This window comes from Mytilus californianus, unplaced genomic scaffold (genome assembly GCF_021869535.1).
Source record: "Mytilus californianus isolate M0D057914Y unplaced genomic scaffold, xbMytCali1.0.p SCAF_3, whole genome shotgun sequence".
In the NCBI taxonomy this organism is placed as follows: Eukaryota; Metazoa; Mollusca; class Bivalvia; order Mytilida; family Mytilidae; genus Mytilus; species Mytilus californianus.
This window is the reverse complement of record NW_026262679.1, coordinates 126,428,845-126,450,801: the sequence shown is the minus strand read 5'-3', so window position 1 is coordinate 126,450,801 and position 21,957 is coordinate 126,428,845. Positions and strand designations below refer to the sequence as shown.

At 32.7% G+C, this 21,957-nt stretch overlaps 1 protein-coding gene and 1 long non-coding RNA gene across 8 annotated transcripts in view; both read right to left on the bottom strand.

Annotated features, from left to right (window-relative positions):
• LOC127736119 (SMC5-SMC6 complex localization factor protein 2-like) overlaps positions 1-21,957 on the bottom strand; it is an 80,030-nt gene that overhangs the window by 19,790 nt on the left and 38,283 nt on the right. For all 3 annotated transcript variants that reach the window (XM_052246660.1, XM_052246661.1, XM_052246659.1), the window contains 2 exons: positions 18,246-18,359; positions 1,350-1,394 (listed from right to left, as the gene is read on the bottom strand). In XM_052246660.1, the coding sequence (XP_052102620.1) occupies positions 1,350-1,394; positions 18,246-18,359 (159 nt within the window). The remainder of the gene's footprint in view (positions 1-1,349; positions 1,395-18,245; positions 18,360-21,957) is intronic.
• Positions 10,057-11,312, bottom strand: LOC127736137 (uncharacterized). Of its 5 annotated transcripts, none has more exons than XR_007998825.1 (3): positions 11,261-11,312; positions 10,693-10,763; positions 10,057-10,266 (listed from the first exon to the last, which is right to left on the bottom strand). It is a non-coding gene; the product is annotated as an uncharacterized LOC127736137 (long non-coding RNA). The 5 variants fall into 5 exon arrangements; XR_007998822.1 differs by lacking the exon at positions 11,261-11,312 and adding an exon at positions 11,119-11,203; XR_007998821.1 differs by lacking the exon at positions 11,261-11,312 and adding an exon at positions 11,048-11,099.

Genomic DNA, 21,957 nt, shown 5'->3' with positions numbered 1-21,957 from the left:
CATGATTTCCTTGATAGAGGATTGCTGCTCACAAGGAAGCTATTAAATTAAGAGTTCCAAATGGTGAAGTTGAAATCATCCCTTCGTAAATTTTACGGATGCCATCACGAGTTGGTTGACCAATATGAAATAACCGTTTCACAGACGATATCGGATATGTTCCTTATGTCGTAACTTCAATACCCTTCCCTTTTCACGAATGTGACTTACTGAATTAGACTATTTACCGGACTTGTAATAACATAAGCAACACAACGGGTGCCACATGTGGAGCAGGATCTGCTTACCCTTCCAGAGCATCTGAAGTAACCCCCAGTTTTTGGTGGGGTTCATGTTGCTTAGTCTTTAGTTTTCTATGTTGTGTCATCTGTACTATGATTTGTCTGTTTGTCTTTTTATTTTTGGCCATGGCGTTGTCAGTTTGTTTTCGATCTGTGAGTTTGACTGTCCCTCTGGTATCTTTCGTCCCTCTTTTATCAATCCTTTAAATAAGCTTATTCTAAAAGGTTACCAATTCAACATTGTAATTAGATCTCTGAATATTATTTTTTTTGGTATAAATATTGATTTTGTTATCAGTAAATTAAAATCATACTAAATAGTTTTGTTATACACATATGCACTTTAACGATACTACAATCTGTCGAGACCTTTATTTTGGCATTACACAAGGTCATGTTTTTTTCTCACTGTTAATGACGTCTTTACACTAAATCCATTGGATGTTGGATGTGTGCTGATTGATATTATAGTCTTAGATACATATTTTATTAGTTGTTATTGGCTTTGAACTAGCTGTCAGTAACTGTGAGTACCCTCAGATCTGTACTTAGTGTCCTTTTTGTTGTTAGGGATGAGGGATGGATAAATACCCTGCCACGTCCTGTCTGTGTTTTTGTTTGATTGTTCTGCTTTGTATTGATCTGATGAGTTAAGCCTTTTTCAACTGATTTTTATAGTTTGTTCTTATGTTGTGCTGTTTAACCACTGTCCCAGGTTAGGGGAGGGTTGAGCGCTCACAAACATGTTTAACCCCTCCGCATTCTTTATGTGCCTGTTCCAAGTCAGGAGCCTGTAGTTCAGTGGTTGTCATTGGCTCATGTTGGTCATGTTTTGATTTTTTGTAAATTGTTTTGTTATAAATTTGGCCGTTAGTTTTTTCAATTGAATTGCTTCATATTATTTATGTTGGGCATTTTATAGCAGACTATACGGTATGGGATTTTCTCATTGTTGAAGGCCGTATGGTTGCCTGTAATTGCTTCCATCCACTTCATTTGAACTTTGGTGGATAGTTGTCTTATTGGCAATAATACTTCATCTCCTCATTTATATATATATTTTTTTACCTCTAATTTTGCATGCATTTCCTCATAGTCTCTCTGATCTTCAGACTGAAATAAATAAATAAACCAACATTTAATCTTTATTCTTTTCCTAATACTGTCCTTACAATTAACATACTTAAATCATTTAAAATCACTGTTACACCATGCCTTGCTAACACATAGGTCAGTTAATAATCATTTTTATTCCACTGTATGTAAATATTGATAGTAAATTCAACATGTGATTGATTGAAAAAATTCCATGTGACATTGAACAAAACTTCAAATTCCCCTCTGAAATGTTGGGACTACCTCGTGTGACTTTACGCGCGGTTAATGTACATAACGTTTAGAACTTTTTTAAATAGCAATAGTATAGTCATTATTGTGTTCAAAACTATTTCAGACGTAAAAACAAATACAGAAAAAAATTGAACTAGCCATTGAATGATTAACTTTTGATTGGTATCACTTATATCTATGTTTATGATGTATTTACTAAATTAGTTATAAAAGAGGATGTGAAACATTTGTATGGGAATTAATATTTTATGTTGGAACTTCATGAAGTTATAAAAAGTATAGGCAGTGGAATAAAACATTCATTTCACTTGGCTAAGGGAAATATGATTTTCTTGGGTGAACAAATCTTCATATCTCCCTCACAATTAATGAGAGAGTACTAATTTCAACAGGTGTGATCATACTTTTAAATAATAACCTGCAAGTCTAACCAAATATCAATAAGCTTAAAGGCTAAAATATATCATAAGTAGATTTATTTTCAGCTTATAACAAATGTTACCAAAATAATAACTTACATTTAAAAAAGCAGAATCAATAACTGACTGTAAATTCTGCAGCACAACCTGTCATCTTATCCTCACATAGTCTTATGACAGACTAACTATAGATATGAATAGTATATCAAATTTATCTTGATAAGCTTTATAAGGACAATTTTCTAAGAAATTTAAATAGATGGTATACTACAAAATAGATTGAGTTTACATGCTTGAGGTTATCAATATCCTGGATACTTATATGTACTACAATTACATGTCACTTTACCTATATCTATGTACCGGTATCAAATTACATGTAATTTTAACTTCGAGTTAAAAACTTTGTTGATATCATAAATCTTTAAAAAAAATTCTGAAACGCCCCTCTGATCATTTTGTGCTAATACAAAGCCCTTTTAGACAACAAGAACAAACTTTAACAAGAATTCTTAATTTTCAACAATCTTTGTTTACCCTTGGCATGGATTATGATAAATCATGCTATCTTGAAGTGTGAGTCAATTTGCAGTACAATAAAGCAAATTTCTAATCAGAGTTTTATTATATCAATAAAGAGTAAAGCATGACTATCCCTCACAATCCACACTTCAATGGGATGCATTGTCAGGTAACGCAACTCATTTCAAGGCACACATTACGAACCAATATTAAACATAAACTGTTAACATAGAGATATGCTTTTTTGTTAATTTGATAGTAAAATGCAAATATTGAAATTAAAATAGCAATACATTAGCATGTAAGTTATGCAAAATATTCAAAGTCAATAGACAATGACTGAGGGGGCAGAGCCAAACAATCTCCATGGAAATGAGATGTGCCAATGCTAATACATATGCATACCACATATAATTGTCCTACCACTGGTGGTTCCCCATAAACTGACCTAATCAAAAACTAATACATGTAAAGCAAAAGTTTCAAAGTCAATAGACCATGACTGAAGGAACAGGGCCAAATAATCTCCATGGAAATGATATGTGCCAATGCTTATACAACTGCATACCAAATATCAATGACCTACCACTAGTGGTTCCCCATAAACTGACCTAATCACAAACTAATACATTGCTTACGCTGCCGCCACCGCTGATGCTGGACAAAAATATGTCTTGCTTTTTGACTCTGTCATTTCCCTCATCAAGGCAGAAATAATGTCCAATTTATTTATGCATCATTTAATGTTTCTACCAAAAAATCAGCAGATAACAATAAAAATATTAACAATGACATGAAAAGGTCTTCAGTAACTCTTTCAGTAAGTAAAAATGACATTTCCTCTATCCAGAACAAGTCTGTCCTCATTATTTAAGACCCCTTTAGTGGTTTATACAAAAAATGTGACTATAGGCTGCCTACAATGTCAATGTATTCTCCTACCATAATCAGTTAAGTCCTCTATTATATCAAGTCCAGATACTTCTCATTCAACAGTTTGTTATAGGTCATTATTAAAATTCCAGTAAAAGATTAAAACTGTAACTTCCTCCTTCTGCAATTTAGCTTTTCATTAAATTGAATGTCATCATAAGTTTTATTACATATTCTGTGTAAATTAAACAATCCTAATATAACTCCTCTAATTTATCTTCCTGTTAAGTTAATACTCAATTGTATCACAAAGCAATCTTGAACACTATACTTCAAAATGATAAAATACAGACACTTCCACTGAGCCCAGGATACAGTATAATAATATACCATAGACTCAAATATAACTGCCAGTCATCCAGTAGTTTCTTTCTGTAGATAATGATTTATTTAAAGTAATAAAATTGACTTTTAATAAGTAAAAATTGACTTATCAACATATGGTGCATTTAATTTAATAGTATCTAATTAAAAAATAAATCCTTTTATGTCATACTCAATGCTCATTTTAACATGGGAAGGCATTATATTTGTCGATATTTTACACTGAACATTCATGTCATGCTCTTTAATTATAGGCAACCATACGGCCTTCTATGCTCATTTTATCATGGTTAGGCATTATATTTGTCGATATTATACATTTGTTTGTTTTTATAGTGATTAAGATGATAACACAATGTTGACTGCTGTACCCCTATTTTTGACATTTTAACCTATTGTGTCTGTTTGTTTAGTTTACGCATCGTTGTCCATATAATGGAAGTCAGGAATATGAGTTGTTATCCATTCGTTTGATGTGTTTGAGCTTTTGATTTTGCCATTTGATTAGGGACTTTCCTTTTTGAATTTTCCTCCGAGTTCAGCATTTTTGTGATTTTACTTTTTACACTGAGTGTTAGTGAGGTGTAAAATATGGTCAAATATAATGCCTACCCATGTTAAAATGAGCATAGAGCATGACATGAAGGAATTATTTCGATTCTAATAGGACAAAAACGGTATTTTTATTGGTCGAAGTGTAGGAAAATGCCTCAGGAATGTTTGGCTGTTCCCTTTTCCTCCCCATGAATTATGTACATAACGTTTTCATATTTAATAAGTTTAAAAAGGAATAGCAGGGTAAATATATGATGTTTTCATAACAATATATAATAAAATTTCATGTAGGCAGCTAAAATGTATATATTTCATTACAATAATAAAATGCTCCGCTGGGCGCAGCTTGAACCGACCACAGAGGTCGACCCTGAACAGTTGGGGCAAGTATGGACACAACATTCAAGCTTGATACAGCACTGAATTTGGATTGTGATTAAATATTTGACACAGCATAGGTTTCTGACAGAATGAATGTGGTCTAAGAACTTAAAATTTTTTAATTTACCTATTCAAACCATATCATTATTATTTGCTTTTATATATAAATCAGAAATAACCAATTTAAAATGGAAAATTTTAAAGAAAATTTTGGCCCCTTTTTGGCCCCAAATTCCTAAACATTTAGGGCAATTACCCCCCAAACTCAAACCCAGCTTTCCCTTTGTGATATGGAACATTGTAGTACAATTTCATTAAGATCCATACACTTACACACAAGTTATTGTCATGAAACTAGAAAAAATGCTTGTTTTTTGCCCCTTTTTTTGCCCCTAATTCCTAACATTTTGAGGCAATTACCCCCAAAATCAATCCCAGCCTTCCCTTTGTGGTATGGTACCTTGCAGTACAATTTCAAAGAGATCCATACACTTGAACACAAGTTATTGTCTGGAAACTAGAAAAATTCTTATTTTTGGCCCCTTATTCCTAAACGTTTTTGGCAATTACCCCCAAACTCAATTCCAGCTTTTCCTTTGTGATATGGAACCTTGTAGTTCAATTTCAGAAAGATCCATACACTTACACACAAGTTATTGTCATGAAACTAGAAAAATGCTTGTTTTTTGCCCCTTTTTTGGCCCCTAATTCCTAAAATTTTGAGGCAATTACCCCCAAAATTAATCCCAGCATTCCCTTTGTGATATGGAACCTTGTGGTACAATATCAGAGAGATCCATATACTGACACACAAGTTATGTCTGGAAGTTACAAAAATGCTTATTTTTGGCCCCTTTTGGGCCCCAATTCCTTAACTGTTGGTACCATAACCCCCAAAATCAATCCCAACCTTCCTTTTGTGGTATTGAACCTTATGGTAAAATTTCATAGAGATCCATTCACTTAAACTAAAGTTAGAGTGCGAAAACCAATGTGTCTTCGGACGACGACAAAGCCAACGTCATACCAATATACAACCGCAATTTTTTGCGGTCGTATAAAAATGAAAATAACAAGAATGTAAAGAGTAAGCTTGTGCACATTGTCAAACATATTTTGTGCTAATTAGAACATGGCTTTGTTTACAAAGTGAAATAAGGACGTCATATTAGAATGCTGATTTAAACACCAATACTTAGTTGGGAAAAACTATGACCAGGCATGTTAATCCTGAATTCTATACGCCATGATAAGTTATGCAGAATCATCCAATATATAAAGATTTAATCAAGCAGCTTAAATGACAATGACTCTAGTACAAAGAAGCAGAATGACTTTTTTTTAATAAAATGCATATTAATGGTAATATTTATTGAAATATTGATTGGAGACCTCTGTATAATCAGTTATTGTAGAGTTTTCCTATAATAAGTCTCCTATAATGCTGATATACTACTTTTTATACAAATATCTCCTATTACACAGGGTATAATTGTTTTGTCCTCAGATACAAAAGAAACTTACTGCAATTTTGCAAACATATATCATTTCTAAGCTATTATTGCTGAGCTTAATGAGCTTTCTCTATCTACATCTAGGGTATATAATAGAAGAATATGTATGTGATCATTAAACCTGGGAACAAAACAAAAGATATAAGTCCCAGATTATAATTTTTTGAATTAAATGGGGAATGTGTCCATGGGACACAGATGATGCCCCCACCTGCATACAATGTTATAAAAGGACATAACTTAAGAACAGTAAAAGTGAAGCTACCCAAATTCAAATTTGATCTGTGTATTGTGGTAATAAGCATTGTGTATAAGATTCATAACGTTTAATTGAGGCAAACTAAAGTCAGAGAATGGAAATGAAAAATTCAGCAATTTTTCCATTTGTAAAGGGGCATAACTCTAGAATGGTAAAAGTGACGCCACCAAAATTCAAACTTGATCTGTGTTTTGTGGTAATAAGCATTGTGTATAAGTTTCAAAACATTTGGTTGAGGCAAACTTAAGTTAGAGAACAGAAACATAAAATTCAGCAATTGTTTCATTTGTAAAGGGCATTACTCTAGAATGGTAAAAGTGAGGCCACCAAAATTCAAAATTGATCTGTGTTTTGTGGTTATAAGCATTGTGTATAAGTTTCATAACATTTGGTTGAGGCAAACTTAAGTTACAGGACAGAAACATAAAATTCAGCAATTTTTTCATTTGTAAAGGGGCATAACTGTGGAATGGTAAAAGTGACGCCACCAAAATTCAAACTTGATCTGTATTTAGTGGTAATAAGCATTGTGTATAAGTTTCCTTACATTTGGTTAAGGCAAACTAAAGTTAAAGAACAGAAACCAATTTCGGGACATATGTACGGACATACGGATGGACCGACAGATGGACAGATGGACAGACAGACAGACAAGGGTAAAACTTAATGCCCCCTCCACTACGGTGGGGCATAAAAGTCTCAAAACCTTTCAATTTGTTGGAAAAATCGATCCACTGAAATAACAATCGTATTTGGTGATTCCTATATATCATGAAATTAATAGATAATTTATTGAAAGTAATGTTTGCAAGTTCTGAAGTTAATAAAACCATTTCAATAACTTATTCATATATATGTATGGAGATAATTCTTCATCTTTTTGTATATTAACACTGAAATCATCCTGAGACTTACTATTCTTTTCCTACTTAGGGGTCATCTATAATTGTCAACCATTTTCCGAAGTGTACAAAACATACACTTTTTCAGACCCCCCACACTCCCTCAAAAAGTGTATATCAACCATTTTCAGATTTCAAGACAAGAATCAATCATTCTTAATAAAAAGAAGATCCTGTCTATTATCATGATTATAGTTTAGTTTAATATAGAATTTGATTTGAAAATAAACTGAAACATATCTGACTGTTTTATTTGATGACATCTATCCGTGATGCTTGTGTTTTGTCAGAATAAAGAGTATAAAGATACCATTTTGTTGTTTTGTTGGTTTTAATGAATGGGATAGATGCATTTACACCCAGATCATATACCAAGAAATAACACTGAAAGCAAGCAATCAAGCAGCTAGCCTGAACAACATCTATATATATAAATTGTGGCCAACATCTTATGCAAGATTATGTCTATTAATGAAAGAACCTTAGTGAGCACGCTCATATACCCCACGTGCCCACATTGTCATTGGAGAAATAAAATAAGTGTAAGAAAAAAAATTGTATCAGAAAAAAAAATTGAATCATAATTTCCTGTCAATATGCACATCTACATAGTATGTCCTTATTATCTACACAGTTTCATGAAATTCTGTTGTGTGGTTTGAGAGGAGTTGTGATGACAAAAGGTTGCAGTAGTATATTGGGCAAATAAGTTCAAAGGGGCGTAACTCCTGGAAAAAAAATTGAATCGTAATTTCCTGTCGATATGCACATCTACGTAGTATGTCCTTATTATCTGAAAAGGTTTCATGAAATTCTTTTGTGTGGTTTGAGAGGAGTTGCAATGACAAAAGGTTGCAGTAGTATATTGGGCAAATAAGTTCAAAGGGGCGTAACTCCTGGAAAAAAAAATTGAATCGTAATTTCCTGTCGATATGCACATCTACGTAGTATGTAATTATTATCTGAAAAGGTTTCATGAAATTCTGTTGTGTGGTTTGAGAGGAGTTCCGATGACAAAAGGTTGCAGTAGTATATTGGGCAAATAAGTTCAAAGGGGCGTAACTCCTGGAAAAAAAATTGAATCGTAATTTCCTGTCGATATGCACATATGTAGTATGTCCTTATTATCTGAAAAGGTTTCATGAAATTCTGTTGTGTGGTTTGAGAGGAGTTGCGATGACAAACTGTTGCAGTAGTACATTAAAGTAAATAAGTTCAAAGGGGCGTAACTCCTAGAAAGAGAATTGAATCGTAAGGTTTCGTGAAATTCTGTTGTGTGGTTTGAGAGGAGATGCGATGACAAGAAACAGGACTGACGGACGAGTCAAAAACATTATACCCTCCGCAACTCGTTGCGTGGGGTATAATAAAACCTAGGCATCTAGTTATTAAAAATACAATAGTGTGAAATAAATTTAATATCATTTTTTATGCTACTTTCGACAACAATTCCAAAGAGATTTGTTTGGCGAGCCATTATAATCTGTATCACATATATTTTGATAGATGATAAATGGCTTCATCGCAGTAATAAAAAAAACGAGCCCTGTGGAAACGAAAAAAATTCCGGAAATAAAAAAAAAACGTACAGTTAAAATGTTGATATTTTAACCCCCCTACCCCCAAGTGTACATTTTGTACACTTTGGAAAATGGTTGACAATTATGAATGACCCCTTACAGTTTTGTCAGAAATACATGTAAAATTTACGTATATGTTATAATACATAAGTAAATGGGTCTTCGTATAAAAATATTTCTGCCTACTAATCACATTTCAATTACATGTACTTTACACTTAAAACTGCTTATTCAACAAACTTACAACAGCTGCACCTTATATGGGATTATCAACAATGATGTAACACAAACTACACCTGATATTGAGTAATAAATGAGAATTTCAATTGCTATGGCATTTTCATGTAAAGCCATTCCATATCAGTATAAGATAGGCCTATTGATGCTCAATGTATGATGAACAATATACACATGTTTGAGTTCACAACTCTGAACAAGAAGTGTTACAGCATTTGCAATGTAAAACAGTCAGGAATTATCATTAATATGGTCATAATCATAAATACAAAATGTAAACTGTTTACAAAACTTAAGAATTTTTATAAATACTAAGGATAGTTTACCCCAGGAAGAGATTATTGTAGCTACATATGGCAAAACCTTTTGGAATTTTTAGTCCTTAATACTCTTCAATTTCCTAAATTATTCAGCTTTTTAAACTTTTTTGATTCAAGCGTCACTAATGAGTCTTTAGAAGACAAAACAGGCGTCTGGCGAACATTTTTTTTTTATCTATGAGGAGTTTATTTTGTTGCAAAGCTTTCAAAGCAATAAATATAAATTAAAATATATAAAACCCATAATGAAATCAGCATCCATAACTCAAACATACTTAAACTTTAATCCTTTTACAATCTTGCTAATTTCGATGTTAACTGCATAATATGATAAAGTTTGTTAACCTTAGAACCAAAACTCATTTGTTTTAATTTTTAAAATGTTCCAAGCGATATATTTCATATTCAAGTATAAGGGTGCACAAGCTGAAATGTCAGTCAAGGTCGAAATAACCAGGCAAAACGGACATATACACCTTACAATCATTTCGTACACCAAATATAGTTAACCTATTGTTTATACTATCTGAGAAACGGACATATACACCTTACAATCATTTGGTACACCAAATATAGTTAACCTATTGTTTATACTATCTGAGAAACAGACATATACACCTTACAATCATTTCCTACACCAAATATAGTTAACCTATTGTTTATACTATCTGAGAAACGGACATATACACCTTACAATCATTTGGTACACAAAATATAGTTAACCTATTGTTTATACTATCTGTGAAACGGACATATACACCTTACAATCATTTCGTACACCAAATATAGTTAACCTATCGTTTATACTATCTGTGAAACGGACATATACACCTTACAATCATTTCGTACACCAAATATAGTTAACCTTTTGTTTATACTATCTGAGAAACAGACATATACACCTTACAATCATTTCGTACACCAAATATAGTTAACCTATTGTTTATACTATCTGAGAAACAGACATATACACCTTACAATCATTTCGTACACCAAATATAGTTAACCTATTGTTTATACTATCTGAGAAACGAACATGTACACCTTACAATCATTTCGTACACCAAATATAGTTAACCTATTGTTTATACTATCTGAGAAACGAACATGTACACCTTACAATCATTTCGTACACCAAATATAGTTAACCTATTGTTTATACTATCTGAGAAACGGACATATACACCTTACAATCATTTGGTACACAAAATATAGTTAACCTATTGTTTATACTATCTGAGAAACGGACATATACACCTTACAATCATTTGGTACACAAAATATAGTTAACCTATTGTTTATACTATCTGTGAAACGGACATATACACCTTACAATCATTTCGTACACCAAATATAGTTAACCTATCGTTTATACTATCTGTGAAACGGACATATACACCTTACAATCATTTCGTACACCAAATATAGTTAACCTTTTGTTTATACTATCTGAGAAACAGACATATACACCTTACAATCATTTCGTACACCAAATATAGTTAACCTATTGTTTATACTATCTGAGAAACGAACATGTACACCTTACAATCATTTCGTACACCAAATATAGTTAACCTATTGTTTATACTATCTGTGAAACGGACATATACACCTTACAATCATTTCGTACACCAAATAAAGTTAACCTTTTGTTTATACTATCTGAGAAACAGACATATACACCTTACAATCATTTCGTACACCAAATATAGTTAACCTATTGTTTATACTATCTGAGAAACGAACATGTACACCTTACAATCATTTCGTACACCAAATATAGTTAACCTATTGTTTATAGTATCTGAGAAACAGACATATACACCTTACAATCATTTCGTACACCAAATATAGTTAACCTATTGTTTAAACTATCTGAGAAACGGACATATACACCTTACAATCATTTCGTACACCAAATATAGTTAACCTATTGTTTATAATATCTTAGAAACAGACATATACACCTTACAATCATTTCGTACACCAAATATAGTTAACCTATTGTTAATACTATCTGAGAAACTGACCTAACTAGGAAAGCTTAACCTTGAACAATGAACAGATGGACATGTTCACTTTACCTTACAATCATTCCATCGACCAAATTTTGTTGACATGTTATTATTAGTATATGAGAAACACTGACCTATCCAAGAAAACTTAACACTCACCAATGAACCATAAAAACAAGCATTCTGAGAATATTGCATGGCAATACATAGTCCAAGGACCATAACTCTGCACAAAATCTTCAGATTGGAACAAAATTACAAATTGATCTGTAACTTGTCATGATAAACCAATACACCAAATATCAAGTCAATATCTTCAAGCACAAAGAAAAAAAGTGTGTTTGCTGGACTGACAGATGGACAGACGGACAGACAGACAGACAGACGGACGGAGCGCAAACCTAAATCCCCTTCGACTTCATTGGTAGGGGACTTATAAGGTCAAGGTCAGATGAACCCTGCCAAACAGACACGGAAAACCTTACAATTATTCCAAACCCCAAATACAATTGACATTTTGCTTCTAGCATCTAAGCATCAGACTTGCCATTGTAAATTTCACCTTGAATACTGATCTAGAAATGAGACCAGATGAAACCTGTCTTATAGAGAGGAAGACCATGCAAGTATCACATATACCAGTTAGCAGTATCCAATTACTCATAATAAGTAAGAAATGCATGCTTTTATAGCAGTGGCTGAACCATGACAATGAGCTGAATGTTTGTACTGGGCATTTATCATTATTCATTGCAGACCCATGGAACTTGTGGGTACAGATTGAACCATAAATTACAAATTTTCTATAAGCTTGTTTACACACTTAATAAAAACCAGGATATCAAATATCTAGGAAAAACAGGTTTTCTTCAATCCACTAAAATTGACATCCAGGAAAATAAATGCACCCACAAAAAACATTTGCCAGACAGAAGCTTCATAACACAAGGCATCTGTATACAAGTTATGAAGCATTCAGGTCCTCTTTCTTCTGAAATATAAAGCTTTATGTAAAAAGTTTATATGATCCTGCTGGATTACCATCTTAAAGCTGTTGTTGCAGTCAAGAGAAAAAAATCCCACGTTAGATTAAGTTCAAAGTAGCATCTTGTGTCAAAATATCTTTTTGGTAAGGCTGTTGGTCTAAATACATAAGCATCAGAAGGCTGTTTTTTTTTATCTATATCAATTTATAGTTTTTAAAGGACAAAATAAAAAGCAGCTAATTTATTTATCCTAACTCATTCAGAGCCCCTTTCTTTAACCTATTGTAATTTACTGAGTACTCTCATAGTCTGAATTTCTTTTACTTTTCTTAATCAATTTGAATCAATAACTGTATATGATAGTGTTTTAAATTTTGATTTTCACAGTAAATCCAACTGAGATATAAATGTAGGACTTCTCTGGCTTTACCTCTCAACTCGTACTTCCCATATTTAAGTTCTTGTATGAAATCTTTAAATCTTTATAAAATTCCTTAAAAAAAGTCCAGTAGCTGATTTTAATACCTAAAATAACCATATATTGATTTCTTTTTCACTTTAGACATTATTTTTGTCAAACATGTCAGTTTAATCAAATGCCAACTGCACAAAGATGAGTTCTACCGTTTTATAATTTACACTTTGAAAGTAAATCAGGAAAACCTGAAGAAAAATCTGTTATATAATTATGTGTCTGTCTACCTGAAAACAAATGATTTTTCTGAATGATTTATTTTAGCTAGTGTTGTCAAATTGTACAGTTTTGCCTAACCGGTTACTCAGATAATCATTCGACCGATTAACTGGTTAACCGGTAGTTTAAGTTTTTTCTGAATGATTTATTTTAACTAGTGTTGTCAAATTGTACAGTTTTGCCTAACCGGTTACTCAGATAATCGTTCGACCGATTAACTGGTTAACTGGTAGTTTAAGTTTTTTCTGAATGATTTATTTTAACTAGTGTTGTCAAATTGTACAGTTTTGCCTAACCGGTTACTCAGATAATCGTTCGACCGATTAACTGGTTAACCGGTAGTTCAAGTTGATGTTTGAAGGCCTAATCTATAGTAGCCTACAAATGTACGTTTTTATAATACGATGAATTGAAGTTTGTCCTTTGGCATTGTAAGGCTTGTCTGTGAGGATTCCTGTAGAAGTTTGTCTTTTAATAATCCAATACACCGTATCTACCATGGCATTTGTAATAACTTCAGATTGAACAAGAGGCTGTCAGAGTGACAGCAAACCAGATTTTCCTGCAGAGGTCGAACCCTGAACAGTTGAGCAAGTATGGACACTACATTTAAGCTTAAAACAGCTCTGAATTTGAATTGTGATTGAATATTTGACACAGCATAGGTTTGTGACACAAAATGAATGTGGTTTAAGAACTGAAATACTTGAAATTGGACATTTAAATACCTATTATGGTCCAATATAAAAAAAGTACATATTAGAATCAGCATATCAAAGAACCCCAAGAATTCAATTTTTGATGAAATCAGACAAAAGTTTAATTTAAGACCCTTTGGACCTCAATGTGGACCAATTTGATAAAGGAGCCCACAATCCAAAAACTCTCAATACATGGTTAGATTCAGCATTTCAAAGAACCCCATAAATATTTTTTTTGTTGAATCAAACAAAGTTTAATTTTGGACCCTGATTTGGACCAACTTGAAAACTGGGCCCAAAAATCTAATATTTAGATACAGGTTTAGATTCAGCATTTGAAAGAACCCTATATATATTTAATTTATGTTGAAATGAAACACAGGTTAATTTTATCCATAATATTTTCAGTGCAAAGGGAAATAACTCAAACTGAATAAATAGTTCTCTAAAATAAGATATGATGCAATTTTTCAAATTATAATCAATAATATATAATAACAACAACCAGTGATGACTAAGTTCTCTTAAATTAGATACGATTTAACACTCAAACATTGCTAGAATCAGCATATCAAAGAACCAAAGAATTCAATTTTTGATGAAATTAATCAAAAGTGTAATTTAAGACCCTTTAAATTTGGACCTGAATGTGGTATTATCTTATTAATAATGAAAAGAAATACAGGTTTAGATTAAGCATTTCAAAGAACCCTGTATATATTCAATTAATGTTGAAATCAAACACAGTTTAATTTTGGACCCCAATTTGGACCAACTTGAAAACTGGGCCCAAAATCAGAAATCTAAATATATGTTTATTAATAGACAATATAAGCTTAGTTTTTAAAGGAGTTTACTTCATCAAAAAAAAAATATATATAGCATTCAGAAAATTAGTTTTTACAGAATAACAAACAAACTTGCCAAAAAATTCTACAAACAATTTACCAAAGAAAAGAAGAAAAAAATCCAAAATTTTATTTATCATTATAAATACAAGGTCATTTCAAAATCTATAAAACTTATCAGTAACAAGAAATAATTGTAAAAGAATGCTGTTACGAAGTCTCCCAAACAAAGCTCCAATAATTAGTCATTCCCATTGTTGCTTGACATTGGGCAATGTCCAGTACAAATTGGTTTATGATATGCATAAGTGACGCCTATGGATTGACCCTGTATGTCATTCAAATCTTCTTGAAATTACGAACAGGAATTTATATGGTTTAGGGGTGGAATTCTCGACCGTTTACAAGTTCTCAAAAGGGGGGTGATTTATATGGTTTAGGGGTGGAATTCTCGACCGTTTACAAGTTCTCAAAAGGGGGGGTGATCCCCAGGGGACTCTCCCTTTATTTCATATGATTTTTTTTTTTTTCCTGTACAAGAATATATATGGTTTAGGGGTAGGGATCTTGACCGTTTACAAGTTCTTAAACAGGAGGGGGTGGAGGTGACCCCAGGGGACTCGCCTTATATTTCATTTGATTTGTTTTATGGTCCCATACAAGAATATATATGGTTTCCGCATGGGGATCTTGACCGCTTACAAGTTTTCAAAAAGAGGGGAAGGTGGGGGTTACCCCAGGGTATTTCGCCTTTATTTCATTTGATTTGTTTTATTGTCCCATTCAAGAATATTTATGGTTTAGGGGTGGGGATCTAGACCGTTTACAAGTTATCAAACAGAAGGGGGTTGGGGGTGACCCCCATGGACTTCCCCTATATTTCATTTGATTAGTTTTAATTGCATACAAGAATATATATGGTTTAGGGGTGGGGATCTCGACCGATTACAAGTTCTCAAACAGGAGGGGGTGGGGGTGACCCCAGGGGACTCGCCTTTTATATTTTATTTGATTTGTTTTATTGTCCCATACAAGAATATATATAGTTTCAGGGTGTGGATCTTGACCGTTTACAAGTTTCAAAAAGAAAGGGTGTGGGGGTGACACCCATGGACTTCCCCTATATTTCATTTGATTTGTGTTATTGTCCCATACAAGAATATATATGGTTAAGGGGTGGGGATCTCGACCGTTTACAAGTTCTTAAACAGGAGGGCGTGGGGATCTCGACCGTTTACAAGTTCTTAAACAGGAGGGCGTGGGGTGACCCCAGGGTACTCGCCTTGTATTTCATTTGATTTGTTTTATTGTCCCATACAAGAATATATATGGTTTAGGGGTGGAGATTTTGACCGTTTACAAGTTTTCAAAAAAAGGGGGGTGGGGGTGACCCCAGGGGACTCCCCCTCAATTTCATTTGATTTGTTTTATTGTCCCATTCAAGAATATATATGGTTTAGGGGTGGGGATCTCGACTGTTTACAAGTAATCAAAATGAAGGGCGAGGGGGTGACCCCCATGGACTTCCCCTATATGATTTGTTTTATTGTCCCATTCAAGAATATATATGGTTTAGGGGTGAGGATCTCGACTGTTTACAAGTTATCAAAATGAAGGGCGAGGGGGGTGACCCCCATGGATTTCCCCTATATATCATTTGATTTGTTTTATTGTCCCATTCAAGATATATATATGGTTTAGGGGTGGGGATCTCGACTGTTTACAAGTTATCAAAATGAAGGGCGAGGGGGGTGACCGCCATGGACTTCCCCTATATATCATTTGATTTGTTTTATTGTCCCATTCAAGAATATATATGGCTTAGGGGTGGGGATCTCAATGGTTTACAAGTTCTTAAACAGGATGGGGTGGGGTGACCCCAGGGGACTCACCTTTTATTTCATTAGATTTGTTTTATTGTCCCATACAAGAATATATATGGTTTCAGGGTTGGGATCTTGACCGTTTTCAAGTTTTAAAAAAGTACGGGGGTGGGGGTGAACCCGGGGACTCCCCAAATATTTCATTTGATTTGTTTTATTGTCCCATACAAGAATATATATGGTTCAGGGGTGGGGATCTCAACCATTTACAAGATAAAAGCACATTCTCAAATTGAAAGGGGGTTGGGGTAAGAATATAAATGGTTTAGGGAGACTAAATTATCTACAAAATGTCTAATAATGAACAGTAAATTTCAAATTTCATTTATACAGTCCTACTAGTAAATTTCAAACTTTATATATACAGTCCTACAGATCTTATCAGAAAACAGAAAATTTTCAAATAAATCTGTCACTCCAATGATATTATATGCTAAGATATAACCCAGATCTAATTAATAATTAATAATGTAATTAACTTCAAAATGTCTAATAATATAGCTTATAATCACTACCACTTAGGAAATAGATAATTTTCAAATAAATCTGTCACTCCAATTTTTATTGTGAGATAAGACATTATGCTTAGTCATAAAAAAGATAACAAGAGTAAAATATTTAAAAATTCCACTTTTGGATATTAAAAATGGTGATAACTCACAAAGGAGATATACTTATATCTTGACAATTGAACTAGACCTTCATTAAGTCCCAGGAAACAACATATTTAAATTTGAAAAAAATTTGTTAAAGCGTTTTCATGTTATTGTGCTGACACTGTTTGGCAGCCGCCCGTAGATCCGTCCAGCCGCCCACCGTACATCACCATTTTAATAACCAATATTTCCTACGAAAATCCGGTTAAAAATAAAAACACCTTCTTGATCTCGTCGAATCGAAAATGTCTGAAACCAATGATTCTTTTAATTTCTCTTGATGTATCAAAATATAATGTGGAATGTTTAAATTTGAAATGATTAAGCCTGTTACTCGTACCATCAAGTATACATTAATTACATTCACGTTGATTTGCATTTCACAATTTTTGAGTTGGCATTTCGTTTAAAGTATGACAAAGCCTTGCACGATGGAGGTTGCACATTCAGATGTAGGTCTACGCAATATTAAATAAAAAATTAAATAATGAAGTAAATCATAAAATTTAGTTGGATTACTGATTTAAAGTTACTGTTTAAAAAACATGTATACTAATTATGTTTACTTAAGATCTTGCCCAGAGCTGATAGACAAGTTGTCTAAATTCTAATTAATTTTATGTTTTTTGGATTAACAATAGCAATCAATATACTGGACAATTGACCTGTCAAATTAATTACCACGATGATAATTTTTAAATAGAACTAAATTATTTAATGACTTTAACACACATTTTTATCAAATCTATTAAAATTGAAAAAAAGTCCGGTTAACCGGTTAGCGTTTTTGGTATTAGATATTCGGTCCTTAAACCGGTTAACCGTTGACAACACTAATTGAAACCATTCCACCATATACAATAGATTAATCAAAGCATTGATTACCTTGTCCACTTTCTCTGACACCAGCTGGTCCAGGGAGAATTTGGATGATAACAGGGTCTTTGTTGTTATGTCTGTCAGGTCTGCTTCAGGTGTAGGACTGCATGGTCCAGGAGACTGCAAAATAAGATTTAAATAAAAAAAAGCACTCTCCGAGAAAAGGAAATTTAATTTTAGTTAACAATAATGAGGACATAATGTTAAAATGGGGATGAAATAAGAATATGTGTCAACGAGACACCATTCCAAACACTCACAATCATGTTTCCATGGTAAGTGAACCCTGAGATCAAGGTCAAAATCCCCTAATTCAGCTATTATATTAAACAGTTCATTTCATAATTAGCATGTGGTCTAAGTTTCAAGTTAGCACAAACTAACTTAATCCAAAACTTTATGCTGATATGTGAAACTGACAAGCAGACAGACAAATGTACAGACCAGAATATATAATGCTTATCAACCCATACCTTAGTTGGGGGAAATAAATAACTCTATATTTTGTGACACTTGCAACCTAACAAGAAATAAAAGGCTACATGTGACATTCAAACTTCTAAAAACGTAGGTCATGCAAATGACAACATTGTGCTGCACATTGTAATAGGAATATTATATCATGAATAATAATTATAGGCTTCAAAAAATATATTTCAAGTAATTATAATAATTAATAACACAGGATTATAGAATAAATACATGTATGCATAAATCTATAGGATGAACATGTCTACAAAACTATATCTTTACATACAATCAATATTTCAGGTTAAAATGATTTTTTTTACGATAATAACAGACACGATATAGCTTTTTTCCACTTAAAGATATATAATTTTGTAAAATATGAATACAAGTTATAGACATGCAATTTTGTTGATTTTTTGATAACAGTAACAGGAAACTTTCAAGGTAAAATTTGTTGAATGAACAGGTGATTATATAAACATTTAACTGGCCTGTTTCTTGGAAAAAATAAATAATGTCATTCAAATATGTTATGGTTTGATAAAATCTTTTCCTTGAGCATCTGAATAAATATTTAAAAAGAATATGACAAAAACAAAATTGCTCAGAAGACAATTGTTTAAAATCATAGTAAGTTAAAACAATGTGGCTCTTTAAAGACAAACATGCAGGGCCAGAATACATAAAGTATGCAAACCCCTTTTTAGTCACCTTGAAACGAGATACCAGTAAAACCAGGAGACAGCAATCCAACAAACAATAATTGACATTTAGATGTAGCTACATAGTCCTTAAAGCACCAAAGCATCCATTTAATCCAGATCGAACGGTCTTATTATAAAAGAAGATCTAAACATGCCAAATGGACTTGGACTAACAAAAACAGATAATAACTGATACTATAAAATTAAGGAGATGAGGTATGATCACCAATGAGACAACTATCCACCAAAGTTCAAATGAAGTGGATGTAAGCAATTACAGGCAACCATATGGCCTTCAACAATAAGAAAAACCAATACCGTATAGTCTGCTATAAAAAGCCCTGACATAAAAAATATGAAACAATTCAATGCAGAAAACTAACGGCCAAATTTATAACAAAACAATTTACGAAAAACAAATATGACCGACATGAACCAACGACAACCACTGAACTACAGGCTCCTGACTTGGGACAGGCACATAAAGAATGTGGCAGGGTTATACATATTTGAAGACAACAACCCTTCCCAAACCTGGGACAGTGATGAAACAGCACAACATAAGAACACACTATGAAAATCAGTTGAAAAGGGCTTAACTCATCAGATCAATACAAAGCAGAACAATCAAACAAAAACACAGACCAGACGTTGCAGGGTATTTATCCATCCCTCATCCCTAACAACAAAAGGGACTCTAAGTACAGATCTGATAGTACTCGCAGTTACTGACATCTAGTTCAAAGCCAATAACAACTTACAAAAAAAATCATGTATCTTAGACTAAAATAAGAATCAGTACACATCCAACACCCAATGGATTTAGTGTAAAGACGTCATTAACAGTCAGAGAAAAACATAGCCTTGTGCAATGCCAAAATAAAGCTATTGACAGATTGTAGTACTGTTATTAAGTGGATATGTATAACAAAACTATTTAGTATGATTATTTCTCTCACCAGAGGGAGTTGGTAAAAGCTGATTTCATCATGGCACAGGTAATATTCAAAGAGGTTCTATGTGAATTTAACCAGGTCAATGTGATTGAAATATTTAGACTATAAAGCTTTGTTTTCAATGATACAGTTTTAAATTTTTTGTGGGATAACATGGTTATAAAAATCATAAGATAATTATATTGGATTTTCCTGACACTTTTTCTAAAGTATTCCCAGAAATAAACATACTGTAAATTCAGAAATTATTGCGTGCATTTATTATTGCGATTTTAGTCATTTTAGACAAAAATGCGATTTTAATTTTTGCGATATTGAGAAAAATCTCTGTTTAATTCAAATAAAAAATTACGAAATGCGAGTTTAAATTATTGCAATTATAACCATGTCGCATTTTTTGCAATAATAAAAACATCGCAATAATTTCTGAATTTACAGTAGTCCTGATATTCATTTCATAAAAAATATAATCAGAAAAAATACTTGTAAGTCATTTCAGTATAACTTACAATCATTTTTATGGTAAGCTTTTGGTGAAAAGAACCCCCATACCTTTGACTTCCTACCTCATAGTTCTAACTGATAACTGATGAGTAAGTTTATCCAATGCATTACTGAATTAACTTAAGTTTCAGTTATTATAACACAGGTCAATGGCTATAATTCAAGGTCAACTAAAACAAAATTCATTATCGTTTAATGACTATGATTCTCATTGGACAATTACATACCACATGTCAGGCAAACACTTACAAGGAGGTAAGACTATATACTTATGAATTAACAGTATTCTAAACTCATTTTAACTAAAAACACATATTTCAAACCCCCAAATTATTAAAGTGTTTAATCTAAATTCTCACAACTTTTCACATTTCTTTCTACTTTCTAAACCTTTATCTATATTTAATTCTAATGTTTGCATTAAACATGTAATAAATAAGTACCAGTACTAAAATAACACTTCAATATAAACAATATAATAAATGTTCAATAATGCTGACTTTGTTACAATAAGATAATCAACATGTGTTTAAGCATGTACCTGCTGTGACACATGAACAAGTTTCATATATGTCAAATGAAAGAACCTAAGTGAGCGCGCTCACATACCCCACGTCCCCACATTGTCATTGGAGAAATAAAATAAGTGTAAGAAAAAAAATTGTATCAGAAAAAAAAATTGAATCAAAATTTCCTGTCAATATGCACATCTACATAGTATGTCCTTATTATCTACACAGTTTCATGAAATTCTGTTGTGTGGTTTGAGAGGAGTTGCGATGACAAAAGGTTGCAGTAGTATATTGGTCAAATAAGTTCAAAGGGGCGTAACTCCTGGAAAAAAAATTGAATCGTAATTTCCTGTCGATATGCACATCTACGTAGTATGTCCTTATTATCTGAAAAGGTTTCATGAAATTCTGTCGTGTGGTTTGAGAGGAGTTGCGATGACAAAAGGTTGCAGTAGTATATTGGGCAAATAAGTTCAAAGGGGCGTAACTCCTGGATAAAAAATTGAATCATAATTTCCTGTCGATATGCACATCTACCTAGTATGTCCTTATTATCTGAAAAGGTTTCATG